The 16335-nt window shown below is 43.2% G+C and overlaps 2 protein-coding genes across 8 annotated transcripts in view; both read right to left on the bottom strand.

The window, feature by feature from the left end:
* LOC126544995 (uncharacterized) overlaps positions 1–10100 on the bottom strand; it is a 46914-nt gene extending 36814 nt beyond the window's left edge. For all 3 annotated transcript variants that reach the window (XM_050192582.3, XM_055061613.2, XM_055061614.2), the window contains exons 1-3: positions 9958–10100; positions 7844–7953; positions 1330–1600 (exon numbers count right to left, since the gene is read on the bottom strand). In XM_050192582.3, the coding sequence (XP_050048539.1) occupies positions 1330–1600; positions 7844–7953; positions 9958–10068 (492 nt within the window). In that variant the 5' untranslated portion in view covers positions 10069–10100. The remainder of the gene's footprint in view (positions 1–1329; positions 1601–7843; positions 7954–9957) is intronic.
* A 5229-nt stretch (positions 10101–15329) lies between these two features.
* Positions 15330–16335, bottom strand: part of LOC126544994 (eukaryotic translation initiation factor 2-alpha kinase 1-like) — a 79109-nt gene continuing 78103 nt past the window's right edge. For 4 of the 5 annotated variants that reach the window (XM_050192581.3, XM_055061611.2, XM_055061610.2 and 1 more), the window contains one exon: positions 15330–15585. In XM_050192581.3, the coding sequence (XP_050048538.2) occupies positions 15421–15585 (165 nt within the window). In that variant the 3' untranslated portion in view covers positions 15330–15420. The remainder of the gene's footprint in view (positions 15586–16335) is intronic. The other variant, XR_008608585.2, reaches the window with a different exon arrangement.

Genomic DNA, 16335 nt, shown 5'->3' with positions numbered 1-16335 from the left:
CGGCCACCCGGGGTTCTTTAACATGCACCTAAATCTAAGTGCACGGGTGTTTTCACATTTCACCCCCATCAAAATGCGGCCGCCGTTGCCGGGATTCGATCCCGCGACCTCGTGCTCAGCAGCCCAACACCATAGCCACTGAGCAACCACGGCGGGCGAGTACGAAGTTTCTGGCTAAGTGCATTCGGCCAACATTGAATGACAGGCAGTAAGCGTCATTTGTTGGTTTGGAGCAGAAACACGGGACGAAGTTTGGCATGTGATTCTTTTGAAAGAACTGTCAGAGGAGACAGACCAATGTCAGATCTCCAGCTGCAGTGGTCTTACACGTGATGTAAAGCAAATGAAACGTACACCTATGGTTCACATATGATGAGAGTTGGCCGTACAAACTTCAAATGAAGCCTTAGGCAGCTTGGGGTGAAGCCCACTTCCAGTTTCCCACCCTGCCTAGAGTTTTCCCCCTATTCACGAAAAAAATTCTGCGAAATATTTGTTTTTTGTTGATTATGCTTATTCTTCATTTGTTTTACACATTTAGATGGAAAATAAAAATTTTTCCTGGGTACTTATATTTCTCTTCCTTAAAGGGTTAAGTAGGCACACCTTCAGGATTTTAAATTCTTACGAACTTCTGGCGGTCATGGCTTTTAGTCCTCTATGCATACACCACCATCTGCCACCGCCCTGGTTTGTACTTCCCACCAATATGTTATGGGGTGAAGTTGAAGCACAAACCAAAATATTGCAATGGTGAAACTCGCATTCGAAAAAGCTTTTCTCGGTTAAAATGCAAATTACCAGAGCACATGGTCATATGTGCTCGGTAGTTTTTATGTGCTTCAATGCATGAAACAGTGCTTTCCTAAAAGAAGTAACTGGAACGCCAATGTATTTCATTGGATACTCTGAAAATTAATGTCTCAAAACTGGTGCAGTCCTGAGAATTCGTTCCAAGTGGATATGCCTTACGAACTCACCATCTATAATTTGAAGGTTTAAATATAAGCCATAAAGTAATTAATTAAAAAGTTAATTGGTGTGATTATGGTAATTTTAATTGAAGCATTTTTATTTTTCATAGGACTAATGGCTGCCTCATTGAGTAATTTAGATCAAGGGTTAGAATTGCGATTTCTGCCACAGGCAATTTTTATTTATTTATTTCATACTGCAGAACAAGAATTGGTCCAAAATATGTTGGACCTTTAAAAAAAGAACGCCCAGTATATAAACTCTTAATCTATACAGCGGCTGAGTAACAAACCATTTTCTCACTCAAGGCATCAGTTTTAATGCAAAGGGGGCACTTATATCAAAATCACATACCTGCCTCAGGTCAGGTACACGAATGAATGTGTCACGTGGTCCTCGAAGGCTGAGCAAGGTGCACTCTGGAAAGCAACTTCGCAATGCCCGTGTGCTGATATGGGCATGAGCTGCATTTGAGGCATCCTCGGTGATATTCAGCAGGCTCTGCTGAGCCCAGACCTTATGCTCGTCCAGAGTTGCCTCAGCTTGCTCAAGTTCCTCTAATTCACCCTGTAGCGCTGCCAGCCGTTCGCTTAACTCTAGAGTATTGCAGCCAGGTCCTGCACCTCTGCCAACAAAGAAGCACCATGTGAACATCTGCTCAATGCAATGCACAAAAGTTCAAACAGTTGATAAGCACTAGTCATGCCAGCTATACACACACAAGTCGAGATAGGAACTCTAGCTGATTTAATCTAGGTTGATACCATTTATATTTCTTGTCTGCGTATTCATGTGCACTGAGGAGAGGTGGACACGAAAATGTCGCAGGCTTTCCCTCAAATCACAGAGGAAGCTTGCACTACAATATGTAAAGCTAGTATTTGCCCATCACTTTATGTATGAATGACAGCTGCAGTCTCCTGTGGTAAAATGGTACATGATACCGAGCTATTCGCACGGCTGCACAAGGTAACCCAACAGCGGCTACCCGAGCTCGGTCATAGGGGCGGTGTCAAAAACATTGCTCCAGAAGGTGAAGGGAAAAAGGCATATGCCTAGCCCTGACCAAAAAGGATGCCAACCCGCAGTGGTGCCATACGTCCACAAACTTTCCCACAACTTGAAGAAAGTCGCTACTAGGTTTGGTGTGCCAGCTGTTTTCTCGGCGCCATGCAAGTTGGCTGGACTTTGTCCGCACATAAGCCGTGTTGATAAAACGTCAGGATGCCAGAAAAACCGCACTAGACTGCATGTGAAATGTGTGACGGGCGTTATATGAGATACCGCTGAAATGTGGGAAGTCCTACATGAGACAAATGGGGAGACGTGTCAATGACCGGGCCCGGGAACATGAATTGTCTATCATTAACAAAGGTAATGCACATTTACCGGTGCATAGCATAGTTCGCTTGGCAGGCAGATGCCAGCCACTACTGCGCGAGATTAGGATACTTGGCAGGAGTGGTAAACGAGAAGAAAGGGGGTTAACCAAGGGGCCCGATTTTTATTAGTCATATCATAAAAAGCCAACAAACACTGACACCAACGACAACATAGGGGAAATTACTTGTGCTTAATAAATGAAATAAAGAAACGATCAATTAATGAAAATGAAAGTAGATGAAAAATCAACTTGCCGCAGTTGGGGAACGATCCCAAAACCTTCACACACAACCTTGGAAAGAGTGGTGATACATTAGCAAGAGAACTTTTGGAGGTATATCACATAAAAGAGAGAGGCACAAGTTGTATTCGTGATATGTCTGTTTTTCTGTTTGACAATGAGATGCAGCTGTTAAGGACATCACCGTAATCACTCTAGACAACAATGATGTACGCATGCGCATTTGTTGATTCTCCCTGCTCTGCTGTAAGAATAAAATCAGTTGAAGTTCAGTGCTCGACATGTCGTTTCTTACTTGCCCTCCCAAGTCTTTATTTTCCTTCTGGCGCAAAAACATATTCATTAGACCTCAACCAACTTGCCCAGCAACAAGTTCTACTCAATGCTAAGCTCCCCTCTAATTTACATGTGTCGCTGTAGGCCTGTTTTAGGGTGCTCTTCAGGCAACTTCTTTTAGTTAGTGTTGCCCTTAGATTATTTAAATGGTAAACATAATCACCATCGTCACTACAGATGTTTCTTATGCATTGTGCCTGTCCAACAAATATTCCTCACTTACAGTGTCGCTGGGTGACAACTAGTATAATCTAAATATTGCTCATTATCTATGGGTTTTCTCTAAAGCATTGCTTCTAGTTCTCCATTTTCAATGCGAACTGTCTTTGAAAGGGAAAAAAGGAATTCCAGGGCTTTCAAGAGCCTTAAAGGGATAGTGAATAAAAAATTTGTCGCCGAGATTTCTGTCTCCAGTGATAGCTGTCGCACCGAGAGCGACCAAAACAACACTCTTTCTGAGGAGAAGTGAGCGAAAAGTAATTATTTTAGTGAATATTTCTCAAATCACAGCACCTACCGGCCTCCTCCGAAAGCTCTGGCAAAACCGGATATCACGTCACGCTTACCCACCTCGAGGCCCATTGCGAGCGATCGTCCAAACTGAGCGCGCGAAGGGGCGAGTTGACGTTTGCAGCAACGCGCTTTCCTTGTACGACCGTCCTATTCGTACCGCTTCCTCGTGTGAGCTGTTCGAAAACCTCGTCTTTCATCTCGTGGATTTGTAGTTTGATGTGTGGAGCAGCCGTGTCAACGCCGCAAAATGCCGAGGGTCTGCTGTGCGCATGTGAAAACGGCAGGCAGCGGTAGTCTTTTTCTCGCGTACTTGTTCACGCTGTAGTTTTGCGCACAGGTGCCATTTGACCATAATTTGTCATTTGTACGACGTTCTGAGCCAGATGTTTGGCCAATTCTGCCAGAATGAATCGAAATCCGCATCGTCGGAAGCGACGGCTGACGAAAAAAAAAAATCGGCGACATGAGACTGGTGGCGCCATCTCGTGTGCACCAAGGGAAGGAGTGCTCGGCTGCGATGAAACAACAGGATGCTGAAACCGCTGCGCATGTACTCGTTCACTCCGTGAATAACAAGACGTTCCCTGCTTACAGAGGCGCATTTCAGTCACTGCACATGCCTGGCTTCAATCCTCACCCGTTGCTTCATCGCATCCATTCTCAAAGCAGCTACTTGCGAGCATTAAGCACCTGCTGCGCGAGAATCGGCAGCGACTGTTATGCTCACGCCGCCGGCCACACCTGCTCCGATGGCGTAGGTACAGGGAGGTCTACACGCGTCAATATCTAACGATTTCTACATTTTTTTTTTGTACAGTGTGTATTCACGACACCTGTATTGTGCATTGGTGGCTTTCATGTTTTACGCGCTAGCAGCTACCCATCCAAGCGGGCGGAGCAAGCCACTTTGCGCAGAACGCAGAGTAATTTCCTTATGTCGCCTGACATTGCATAGCCTGAGGCACAAGCGTCCTCGCTCTGTTGAAGCCAAACATGGCAAAGCGTTTGCGTGAGTGAATCACGCTGGGCGCACCGCCACGGATGCAACACTGTCAATGAGGCGTGCGCCTTTCGTCTCGCTAACTCATTCGTGACAGGTGCGAGCTTGCTATCCGAGCCACAGGAACCGCGTTTATATCTGGTTTCCACCTATGATGCCACCCCTGATCTCTCGAGGCCAACGCGTGTACATGGAATGCACAGTGTAAACACCACTTTGCTGGTCCAGACTCTCTCAGCACCGCGGAGGGGGACTGCTGCGGCGGGTCGTCGTAAATTTCGCTTGACGACGCGGACGGATCATAGGCATATGCATTTATCGTTTGTGGTCGTTCAGTAGGCCGCTAATCCAAGTCGGAGTCATAAGTTCCGTTCATGCTGTCGCTCTCACTAGAACTTTGCATTTTGCACTGCGCAGCGCGAGGAATACAAAACTGCGCAGCCGGCCAGCTCGCTCCGCGGCTGCTGAGGGTAGGTGTGATGTCAGATCCACCGGCTTGTTGGGAGCGCTTTGCGAGTGACGCGGTGGCCGCTCATAGAGAGTCAAAAATAAAGCCATCCGCTCAGAAATAACCCGAATAATGACTATATACTATAGCAATCGTGTTTTAGGAATGCAATTGTGGGGCTTTCTCTATATTCTTCGATTTTTATTCTGTATCCCTTTAAAAACATACTTTGCAATTTCATGAGTTTTTAAAAGGGTTTCAAGGGTTTTCAAGAGCCTTAAAACATACTTTGCAATTTCAAGAGTTTAAAAGGGTGTTACAACTGACGTTTGGCATTGCTTACTTGGCATCCCTTCTAGACAATTAATGCTTCACCAGCGAGCGTGCAGTTATGAAAAGCCCTTCACGCTGCATCATCACTTTCTCAGGACCAGGGAGCTGGTAACTAAATCAGCATAACCAAAGTTGACGAGCGAGACGAGTGCACGCCTGGAGACTGGACATGACACAGACAGTGACACGAAAACAAAGGTGTTCACGTAGAGGTGACCACCACCGCCGTCCTTCGTGGAAGCAACCACTACTGTGGATACCACTCTACCGGAGCCTGACCCTGACAAGCGGACTGTCACAAATGGCCCGCTAATTGACCAAAGGGGCCAACGTTAAGGACTTCAGTGGGAACGACTTCACATCAAGTTCCCAGCTTGCCACGTCATTGCCTCGTATGCAGGGGCAAACGTGCAACATTTGAGGATGAGCCCGGCGGGACGATGCGACGTCATGGGATATTGCGAATGGGTCAGCGATAGTGGTTGGCCAACAAGAACAGTGAATTTCCACGACAAGCGAAAGGGGCAAAATAAGTGCATAAAGAGTGGACATTGAGTGCTGCGGGCGTGTGCCTCATGCCTGTACTAGAACTCGTACTAGTACATGTGAACTCTCATCATGTAAATTTGTAAATAAACGCACTTTCTCATCTCTTGGACGTCGCCCTGGACCTCTCGATTGCCCGGCACCTGGCATATCATCAGCTACGGAACCGTAACAGCCGCTCGGATGCAGAATCACAACTGTATAACAGTGAGGGCATACACTACCTTAAGTCTCAATAGTGCACCATGCCAAGGGGTGACACCATCGTGGGACAGTAACAACAGGAAGTAATGATGGCTGCAGAGATTCTAAAGCTGGCTCCTGATGTGCAAGTGCACTTTTTCTGTTTCTTTTTTTTTTTTTAATAATATGTGTCAGTCAATGGTCAACAGACTAGTTTCTGCTTACAAAGCCTGGAGCAGCTGTTGTAAATATGCAGCAGTATTCATGTCCAATGAGACGACAGTTGTAAAGATAAGCAACCAACTGCACATTATGTAATCCGCACTGTCTTGAAAGTGCAGGCAAATATGGAATAGATGAAACGGTGGCGCAACGCTTGGATTTGCATGCAAGAAAGCAGAGTTTTACATGCACACCTTAGTATCATGTAGCTCAAATGAAAACCAATCAAAGCCTCAACTCAAGAACTCTGCTGGAGGTGTGCGGGACACAGTGGGTGGTACATGATTGACACACAGTTGGCATTAATGCCTCAAGGCATAGGTTCGGAGAGGAGGGCCCTGGACTAAGTCCGACCACTTCATAGGTTTCGTTGTGGCATTTTGTAGGAGAGGGAGTATTAATGCCTATATGGCCACTGCTAATGCAGAATGCAGGTAAGCCTTTTGCCCAAAAACTGTAGTACACCTGCCTTTTATCCTTCCACACTTCAAAAAATATTTCCCTTACAAATGCCACGGCCACAAAGGGGAGGTACCTTTTATTTTCAACAACGAGCATACCGCAGTTGCATGCCACATGCAACAACACGAAAAGTAATTCATGTCCCTACATGTTTTCCACAAAAATATTGAAACAGAGTGTTGTTTAGTCATTCCTGCATGTAGAGAATGTTTTAAGGTAGAGTTGAAGCTAAGGGAACGCCTTTTGACAACTTCAGATTCTTCAGTCTGCTTACCGCTATCACAAACTGCCATGTCGGTTGCCTTCGACAGCACAAGCAAGACCAATCATCAGCATGAATTTTGCAGCTGATGACTGTGCTGTTGCTCTATCATTATCTCAACAGAGGCAAGTTAGGTAAAAGGACCTGTTTGTTTATGCACAGCAAATTTAAAAACACTGAAATTGCAGCATGCAAGCATGTAGTCATGTGTGCTCATGCCGCCTTTTTGAAACCTTTTGCAAGCATTCTTTATGACAGAAAAGACTAAGGTTGGAAATTAAGAAGTCCTGAATTGTATGTTTCCTAGGGCACTTCAGATATGTCTAATTCGTTTTTTTTTCTTAACTTAAGGCTTGCAAAAATCTTGAATGAATCTTGAGTATTCATGATTAGACAGGATATTAAAAACAGTGTGCATTGCTCCATGAGTGGCCAACATGCCTTTATTTGAGTCTTCTTGTAGCATACCACCATATTTAGAAAGTTAGCTGGGACACCCTATACAAATAGAGAGATCTCAATAACAGCAGAATGGTGCTTCAGTAACCCACACGACATGGCCAAAATTAAAATTTATTTTATTGCCCCTTCAAGCGCTGTGCCCACTATCGTATGCAGCCCCCTATCTATGCAGTGCCGCTTGTTTGTCCTGCCAATTCTGGTGCTCTTGGCAGCATAGCAATGACTCATAAGTTCTTTGAAATATCCTGGGCAATAAGTTTTCTAATTTCATGAAATAACAATTTCTTGCTGGAACATGGCTACTAAACATAACTCATAATTAAAAGTAGTATATGTAGTAGCTGTGTTCTCAGCAAGAAATAGTTATATCATAAGGTTAAAACACACATCCTGTGTACAAGATTGCCCTTTCAATCACTTGCATACACAATAAAGAATGGTGTAATAACAATGAAAAGTAATGCAACAGTTGCTTACTTCCACTGAATGCTGTTTTTGGACTTTTTTTCAATGAGCCCAATTCCTTCCAGGACATTTGTGATGTCATATATCCTTCTTTTCTGCCTGACCGCTAGAATATCGGCAGCCTGCAAAGGAAGGCACATAGAGAACTTGAAACACCTATCATCTACATATCATTTCCATTCCTCTGAAATCACCGACAGCTGACCTTTCCAAAGAAGGGGAAGTGATACACATAATAAAGAAGGAATACAATGTGTAGAATAAATCCATTCAATGTAAATACTTTTTTTTAGCTTAATGGTACACAAAAGGTTTGTGTGATTCACATTGTGCAGTTCATACCAATAAAGTGTCAGCTTTGTGTTCATGCAGAGCAAACCTGGCACCTCTTAAATCTTCCACAATTTGAGGGAATGCTATGAACTGTGTCTGCACAAAGCCTGTCCTTACATCGGATGCATGGCAACGTGTACATGTTGAAATGGTGCACTTTTGAAAACAGAAGCAAAGAATACAATGTATTCTGCATGACTTCATTAAGTGCAAATGAACTGAGTGGACCTAAAGGTGCACATGCTATTGAAATCTGTACACCCTCCTAAACTTGTAGCACGATTTTGGCATGCAAATAAGAATGAACCTCGCCCAACAACACATGGCGCTCCACTGCACCACTTCTCTAGATTCGTTGGTACAAAAGTGTGTCCTCACCACCACTGTCCTCAATTGGGGTGTTATGATCCCTAGAACCTCTACTCTACCTCTACTCTTTATATTCTAGTTACCATAGCAATGTTATGCCATAAACCTGTTTGATTGATGGTGAGGTGTCTTGCGGATAGGCATTCGCAGAAGCACATGCCAATGCAGCTGCGCTTTAATAATGTGTGAACATGCGCCTAATCTTAATCGCAGAGTTGTGTGCGCTACTTACAAATTTGTACATAGTGACATTTTTCGTAGTGTGCAAGACGATTATTCACACTGTCAGACATTGCTGGTGGCATACATGGTGCAGCACTAGATTACTCTTATACGGATATCACACGATGCACATCCGATCGGGGTAGAATTTACTGACCGCGATTGGCTTTCTTACGCAGCTTGAGCAAATGAACCAATCGCGGTCGAGAAATTTTATCCCGATCGAACATGCATCGTGCAACAACCGTACACACACACACACACACTGAAAACGCTGACAGAAAACTGGTACTGCAGGGGAAAAGTGGCCGGGCGTGCCTAGACTACTGTGTACTGTGTGATTAGTCCAAGCAGACGACACAGCGCGTGTAAAGTGCTGCGCCAGCACCTTCGGCACCGCTTCTGTGCTGCACCGATGCCATTAACCACGGGTGAATAGAACGTACTTCATGATAACGAACATTCACACAAATTACTGGAGCTAACAGAATCGTTCAGTGCAGCAGTTGAATGGGTACACAACACGGCCGCAGTTCTTTTTACAGCTAATACAAGACTAGCGCACGTATATATATATATATATATATATATATATAAAGGCTGGGCACGCGGAAAGTGCAGAAACCAAAATTTACAATAAACATCAGTTCTGGGGCTATGCTGATCGCGCACGTAATCTAGTCGGCGCCAACACGTCCACAGTTTTGTTTAAAATAAAGTTAACGACCAACATATGACTACACGTGTTCATGAGCGTTGTAATCCTGTGTGCATTATCGAAACTTACATCATAAACCGGGTGCACGGGAGGAAAGCTTGCCTTCGAACAATTACAGGGAAATGCGACATTCGAACTGACAGAATCAGATAACAAGTGAAGTTGTGGCATTCGTTGATGCAAAGATGCGATTTAGAGACGCATGCACCATTTACTGGCTATGCAAAAACTAGAACGCGCACTCAAAAATTTTAGGCACGTAACAATGCAACACGTCACTTCAAAGTCGGCGCATTCAGAATGTTCCTTTCAATTCGTGGAAACTTCGCCCACAATAAAATGAACGATCAGCATGCATATGCAGCCTCTTTCGGGCATTTAAAATTGCCTGGCGTTGCACACAACAAACCCGGCACTCTAATTATGAACGTAGGTGACATAAGGATACGTAAAGGGGAGAATGTAAGTTAATCACACATCTTACCACTTTCAAATCTAATACTCCATCAGGTGCTTCTTGCAGTAACGTCACGAATTTTGTAGTTAACAAACCTAAGCTTTTCTCGTGACGACTTGGTGCACCTGTGTCCGCCATGTTTACAGCGTGCGAGGCCGTTAAGAATCTCGCCTGCGTCGGTTTTCAGCGAGATGAGAGGGAGGGCAATGGGAGGGGGACGAGCGAGGGTGACCATGCGAGAGGCTGAGAGCATAGACCATGCATAGACTATCCACCTTGGCATGGACGTGTTGTTGGTGTGGTCATGTGTGGTCACAGAACATGTGGTCGGCGTAGCCGGCAGTGGGGCACGAGTGAACGTGATAGCAACGGGTTCTTTTCCATGAACACGTAATTTTCTTAGACGATATGAGTTGTGGCCAAGATTGCCAGCGAACTAACCGTCGCGTTGTAGACCGGCATAAATGTGCTTAAAACACAAGATAAGCGATTTGTTGGGTTTTAATAACACTGTTGAGTACCTGCGTGTTTCAGGGAATTAGGTAATTTGGCGATTTTCAACAAGGCTTCGTTTGAAGGGTGCGATTAGGGGTGGGACCCGGTGCAGCCCGGGCCACTGGGCTGTGGCACATGTTTTCTGTGCCAGAAATGCGCCGCTTCAAAAACGGCCGCGTCTACACGCAGTGTCCTGCCACTCGCGTAGTGCCTGTGCGCGCGATTGTGCATACTTGAACGCATAGAGCGGTGGGGCCCTGGAAGAGGAGCTTCACCTGCAGTGAACAAGCAGTCTATTTCAATAAAGTTTTTTTTTAATTTTTTTTTTTCTGGTGAACGCCTGGTGTGGAATGCAATTTGTGCCGATGTCGCGCGGTCGCATTTGAAGTGTTCGATGGGCAACTCTTCATACGAGTACGACGGCATGCTATGACAAAAAAAAAAAAAAAAATGTGACGTACATGATGGCAGCTCATGTGGTACACTAATTTAACGAGTCAAATAAGTGCAACTTGTTTCTTAGAAACATAAGCCCGCACGCTTACGTTGTAACGTAATGGGCGACCAGATATTGCAGCAAATTCCAGGCTAAATTATAAGAGCCATGTGTCCAATATTTTTAGCTTCGAAGTATCGGTTGTCAGCACAGTGCCAACAGGTCAAGCACATTGTTTAACTGTTCAATATGCAAATAGTATGAATTATAGGAGGTTCCTGCCAAATTTTCACAGGTTCATGGGTTGGTGTGCCAAAATTCAAAGATGCTGCCAAAGGCTCCACTACCTTGGCTAGCAAAGCCTTCTAACAGTTTTGTTGCAATGGTCACCAGGAGATAAACAGCAACATGGCTTCATACAGTGCTGCTTGCAGAATAGAAGCACCAAGACTCTCAATACAGCCACCTGAAAGATACGAGCTATATTTATAGAGAAAAGGACACAAAGTACACGCATCTGAAGAACATTACATGCATGCACTCCACCACTTGCAACCGACAGAGAATATTCTACTATTCTGAGCCTAAAAGTGTCACTATCTACACAAGCACCATACATATAACTCTTACCAGCAACAAGCAAGGACATTATCCAGACAAGCACTCACTGTGAAATTGCCTGAGCAAGTAGGAGTATCTAAAGAAAAAAAAAAAAATCCTTGACACCATTTGCGAACCTCCATTGCAATAGGATGAATAGGTGGGCTAGTTGGCATTTCATTGTCAAATGAAACTTGAAAGATGAATGTTGTGTGTCATTTTCATTGCCTCTAATTTTTTCTGTGTTCCAAGTTACTTACGAGAACCTCCATCCTTGGAAGTGGGAGGGCTAAGTCAAGCCACAAAGGATGAAAGCAACTCTTCGTCAAACATTGCAAATGTGTTGGCCAAGCAGTAGTGGGTCCCAGGCAAAGGGCTTTGAATATCCTTTTCTTTGTGTATAGGGCCCCACATCATTAAATGTATAAAATTTTCACTATGTAAATTCTGCAGTTAACCAAACCTGCATAAGATAAAAAGCACACCGCAATTTTGATCATATTCAAGTCATGATCTGCCATGGTGGCTCAGTGGCTGCTGACCATGTCACAGGTTCGATTCCTGGCTGCATAACGATGGGGGAGGAATGCAAGAACACATGTGTACCATAGTTTTGGTGCATGCCAGAGAGCTCCAGGTGGTTGAAATCAATCTGGAGCCCCCTACTACAGCATCTCTCATGGCCCGTGCGTAGCTTTGGGACATTAAACCCACTAGTACAGCATTTTTAATTCATGAACAATCTGAAAGCTGAAAGAAGGAAGGAAGGAAAACTTTATTTGGTCCTGCAAGTAGTGATAATTAATCACTAAGCGGGCCGCTCCCACGTCGGGACCAGAAGGCCAAGCCTCAGGGCCACGTCGTGAGCCTGCTGGACAGCCCAGAATTGTACATCCAGGTCCGGGCTGCGAAGTGCAGCCTCCCACCTGGACGCATCCTTGATCGCCGAGTCTTCAATTCTTTCGCAAGACCAGAGCATGTGTTCGAGCGTGGCTAAAGCTCCACAATCTTGGCAATAAGGCTCTGTATACGTCTCTGGATAAAACATGTTCAGTCTTCGTGGGCAAGGATAAGTACCAGTCTGTAGTAAGCGTAATGTAAGTGCCTGAGCCCTGTTTAGTTTAGGATGCGGCAAACTGTAAACCTCTAATTGCTCTAACTGAAACGTGGCTCAGAAGCAAAATACTAAACTCTGAATTGTTTCACTGTGATAAAATGTATGCCGTCTACCGTGGTGACCACACTGATAAAATAGGGGGTGGTGTATACGTACTCGCAATCAACGAGTGTTTGGATTGCTACTGCATACCAATCATTTTGAATATTGAATCTGTGGTGTTGCCTTAACGTGAATTTCAAGAAAGTGATTGTTGGTGTCTACTACTGCTCCCCTTCCAGTGATATATCTTTCTGCGATAGCTTGCATGACTGCTTACATTGAATCATGGTTCACTATCCCAATGCGCAAGTCATACTTATGGGGGACTTCAATTATCCTAACACTGTTTGGTCACACAAGTGCCCTTTTTCTAACCTACAGACTACTGAAGCCAACCATTTTATCACCAGCTGCATGAATTTTGGTTTAACACAAATCGTTACTTCACCCACACGTGTTACTCTGACTTCTGCCCTTCTAGATCTAGTACTAACATCATCAGGAGATACCACATCATCCGTAATACATATGCCTGGCTTAAGCAAGCACAATATCTTGCATTTAACATTTGATTTGTCACATGCATCATCATCATCAAAACACTCCAAGAACATCAGAGACTATCGGTTATTGGTTAGTTATAGGTTATCTTGAGCGCTCAGTGGAAAGAAACTGGTGTACGTTCCGAAATAAAGTGTCCAAACTGATCAATCGTCATATCCCCCTTCGGCGTGTGTACTCCAATAATCAAGCTCCATGGTATAACAAATACCTAAACTGGCTTTCTAACAAAACGAGATTTTTTTCAAACTGCAAAGCATTCAATAAAACCTGCCTACTGGACAGCATACAAGATAGCTGCTTCAGCATATTCACAAGCACTAAAGTCTACTAAATTCTCCTTCTTTACTGCAACCCTCCAAAACATTCTCAATACTAATCCAAAACGTTTCTGGAGGATAATTAAACCTGGCAACACCAATAAAGTGTCATAACTTGCACACACCGGCGATTCTGTTCCTGACCATCTTTGTGCTACTGTACAAAACGATGCTTTTGTCAAGTCATTTTCTTCTTCATCCAATGACACCCAATGTCCCGAGCTTCAAATATGCAATCATTTTGCTATGGATCCCGTAGTGTTTGACTTGCATGGCGTTATACCGATTATTGACAATTTGAAAGTAACATCTTCTAGCATTGATGGCATTAATAGCAAATTCTTACGGAATACAAAAGAATATAGTTCTATCATCCTTAAATGCATTTTCTCACAGTCGTATCAGGATGGCGTACTACCTGAAGACTGGAGGATTGCAGTGGTTTTACCAGCACATAAAGCCGGATATAAAGAGAATCCATCTATCGACCCATATCTCCCACATCAATACCATGCAAAATAATGGAACATATAATATTTACTCATCGTGTTAATTTTCTGGAGGATAACAGCTACTTATCTTTAACTCAGCATGGCTTCCGAAAGTTTTTCTCTTGCGATACTCGTCTACTTTCCTTCACTAATGACTTGCACTTCTATTTGGACTGCACTTTTTCAAATGACTGCATATTTCTCGACTTTGCTAAAGCATTCAATAAAGTTAACCACTCACTACTTTTATATAAGTGTTCTAAAAATTGACCCAGCAGTTCCTAAATGAATTTGTGCATTTCTTTCTTCTCATGTTCAATTCATTAGCGCTAATGACGCTAATTCCTCTACTACCCAGTTGGCTCTGGGGTTCAAGTATCTGTACTTAACTCCCTGCTATTCCTAATTTATATAAATGACTTACCTACTGCTATTACCTTCCTAATTTGTTTATTTGCTGATGACTGCGTGATTTACCGTAAAATAACTAATGATTCTGATATTCACTCACTCCAGTTCAATCTCAATAGCATACTCGACTGGTGTCATATTTGGAAAATGGAACTAAACATTAAGCATCGAAAGCAAACTCTGGGTCACCTTTGGAGAAACTTTTTTCTTGCTCCATCATCACTAAAATCATTATTATGCACCACCCATGTGTGACCACACATGGAATATGCTTCATCTGTATGGGACTCTGGACAGGTCACACTAGCGCTCGTATTGGAAACTGCAGAATTGTGCAACTAATTTTATCTTGGCTAACTATGATCGTTCAGCTAGTGTCAGCCAAATGAAAACATCTTTAAAGCTCATCCCACTAGCTACCCACCAAAAGTACACCCGCATTTGTCTGTTCCATAAGATTTGCTACCATAACTATAATCTTCACTCTCGATGGACTAAACCAGCACCCTTCATTTCTCATCGCCGTAATCACCAACAAAAAGTCAGTGCCCCATTGCAACACAGTAAAATGTGCACAATCATATTTTCCAAGAACTTGTAAAGAATGCAATTCCCTACCCGCATCATTGACAAGCATCACTGTCAAATTGTCCTTACAATGCTGATTACCTAATTACTGTTCTTGCGTTTTATCCATTCATTGATTTTAGCATCCTGTTTTGGTTTTCCACCTCATATTATTGTTCATCAATTGTTTTATTATGTTGTAAGAAAACTGTTAGCATTTTAAATCTTTTTCATCTGTTGCTCTATATTCTTGTATAAAATGTACTTTGTATTCTTTTTATTGTTGCGAATTGCCCTTCCCCTCTGAAATGTACTTTGCACCCTGAGGGTGGCAAAAATAAATAAACATTCAACTCTACTGAAACAAGATCTAAAAATGATTTTATTATCGGGAAACTTTGGCACAAAATGTAAATGAACACATCAAATGATTATATCACAGGCATATTCCTAGCTGGCACTTTGTGAAAACAGCAGAGAGCCACAGTTGTCTTGATACCACTTCAGTTCCAAGCTCAGCTTCGACAATTCACTTTTCAAGAGAGACAACTGATTTGCCATGCAGGATATCTGTCTGTCTTTTTCTTTCAGCTCATCTCTTAAGTCCTTGATGATCTGAAAAAAAAAAAAAAAAGCATGAGGAAGGTGTGTAAGGGGGGGGGAGTCAAGTTATCAGAATGATTAAAAAAAAAGTAATACTAACGTTTGAAGTTTATTTCAGGGTGCAGTGCTGTGAAGCTTGTTTCATGTGTAATGTACGGCAATGTACAGAGGCTTGCAAAACAAGTGCTACTTTTTAATTGTGCCAAACAAGAGGAAAATGCGTGTCCTGCAGACTGTCATTTTTTTATATACAGGGTCTTCAAAGTTAAACTAATGCTAATTTTAATTAAAAATGCTATGCTAACTATGCAAAATATGCTTGCACAGGCAGTTTCCACAAACAAGTAGAGTCATCAAATGCATAATTAACACACACTTAATTTTTTTACATCACAAGTATGGTATACATTTATGTTTCAAACGTTAAGCAAATCATATTTGAAGACTTTGCTTCATTTGATTGTCCTGGAGTAGGTAGCTCTGTTCTGAGATATACATTATCAAATTTAACACTCTGTCAGCTAATTTTTCATTCAGAGGCGTAGATTTCAACATGTCAAACCTGACGATTACACTACTGCGTACATGAGGGAAGGGAAAAAAGTCTGTTGTTTCCTGCACAGCCATAATGTGAGTAAAGGTCATGCGGTTAAACCTTCTCCCATGTGTTATGCTCTACACTGATATACATGGAAAGCATATGAGCCAGTGTTCTGTTCAGTAGCTGAAAGACAGCTTGCACCAAATCGGCTGTCAGTGCAA

The sequence above is a fragment of the Dermacentor andersoni genome, chromosome 1 (assembly GCF_023375885.2).
Source record: "Dermacentor andersoni chromosome 1, qqDerAnde1_hic_scaffold, whole genome shotgun sequence".
NCBI classification, from domain to species: Eukaryota; Metazoa; Arthropoda; class Arachnida; order Ixodida; family Ixodidae; genus Dermacentor; species Dermacentor andersoni.
The sequence above is the reverse complement of the archived record's forward strand: the minus strand, read 5'-3'. Positions and strand labels throughout refer to the sequence as shown.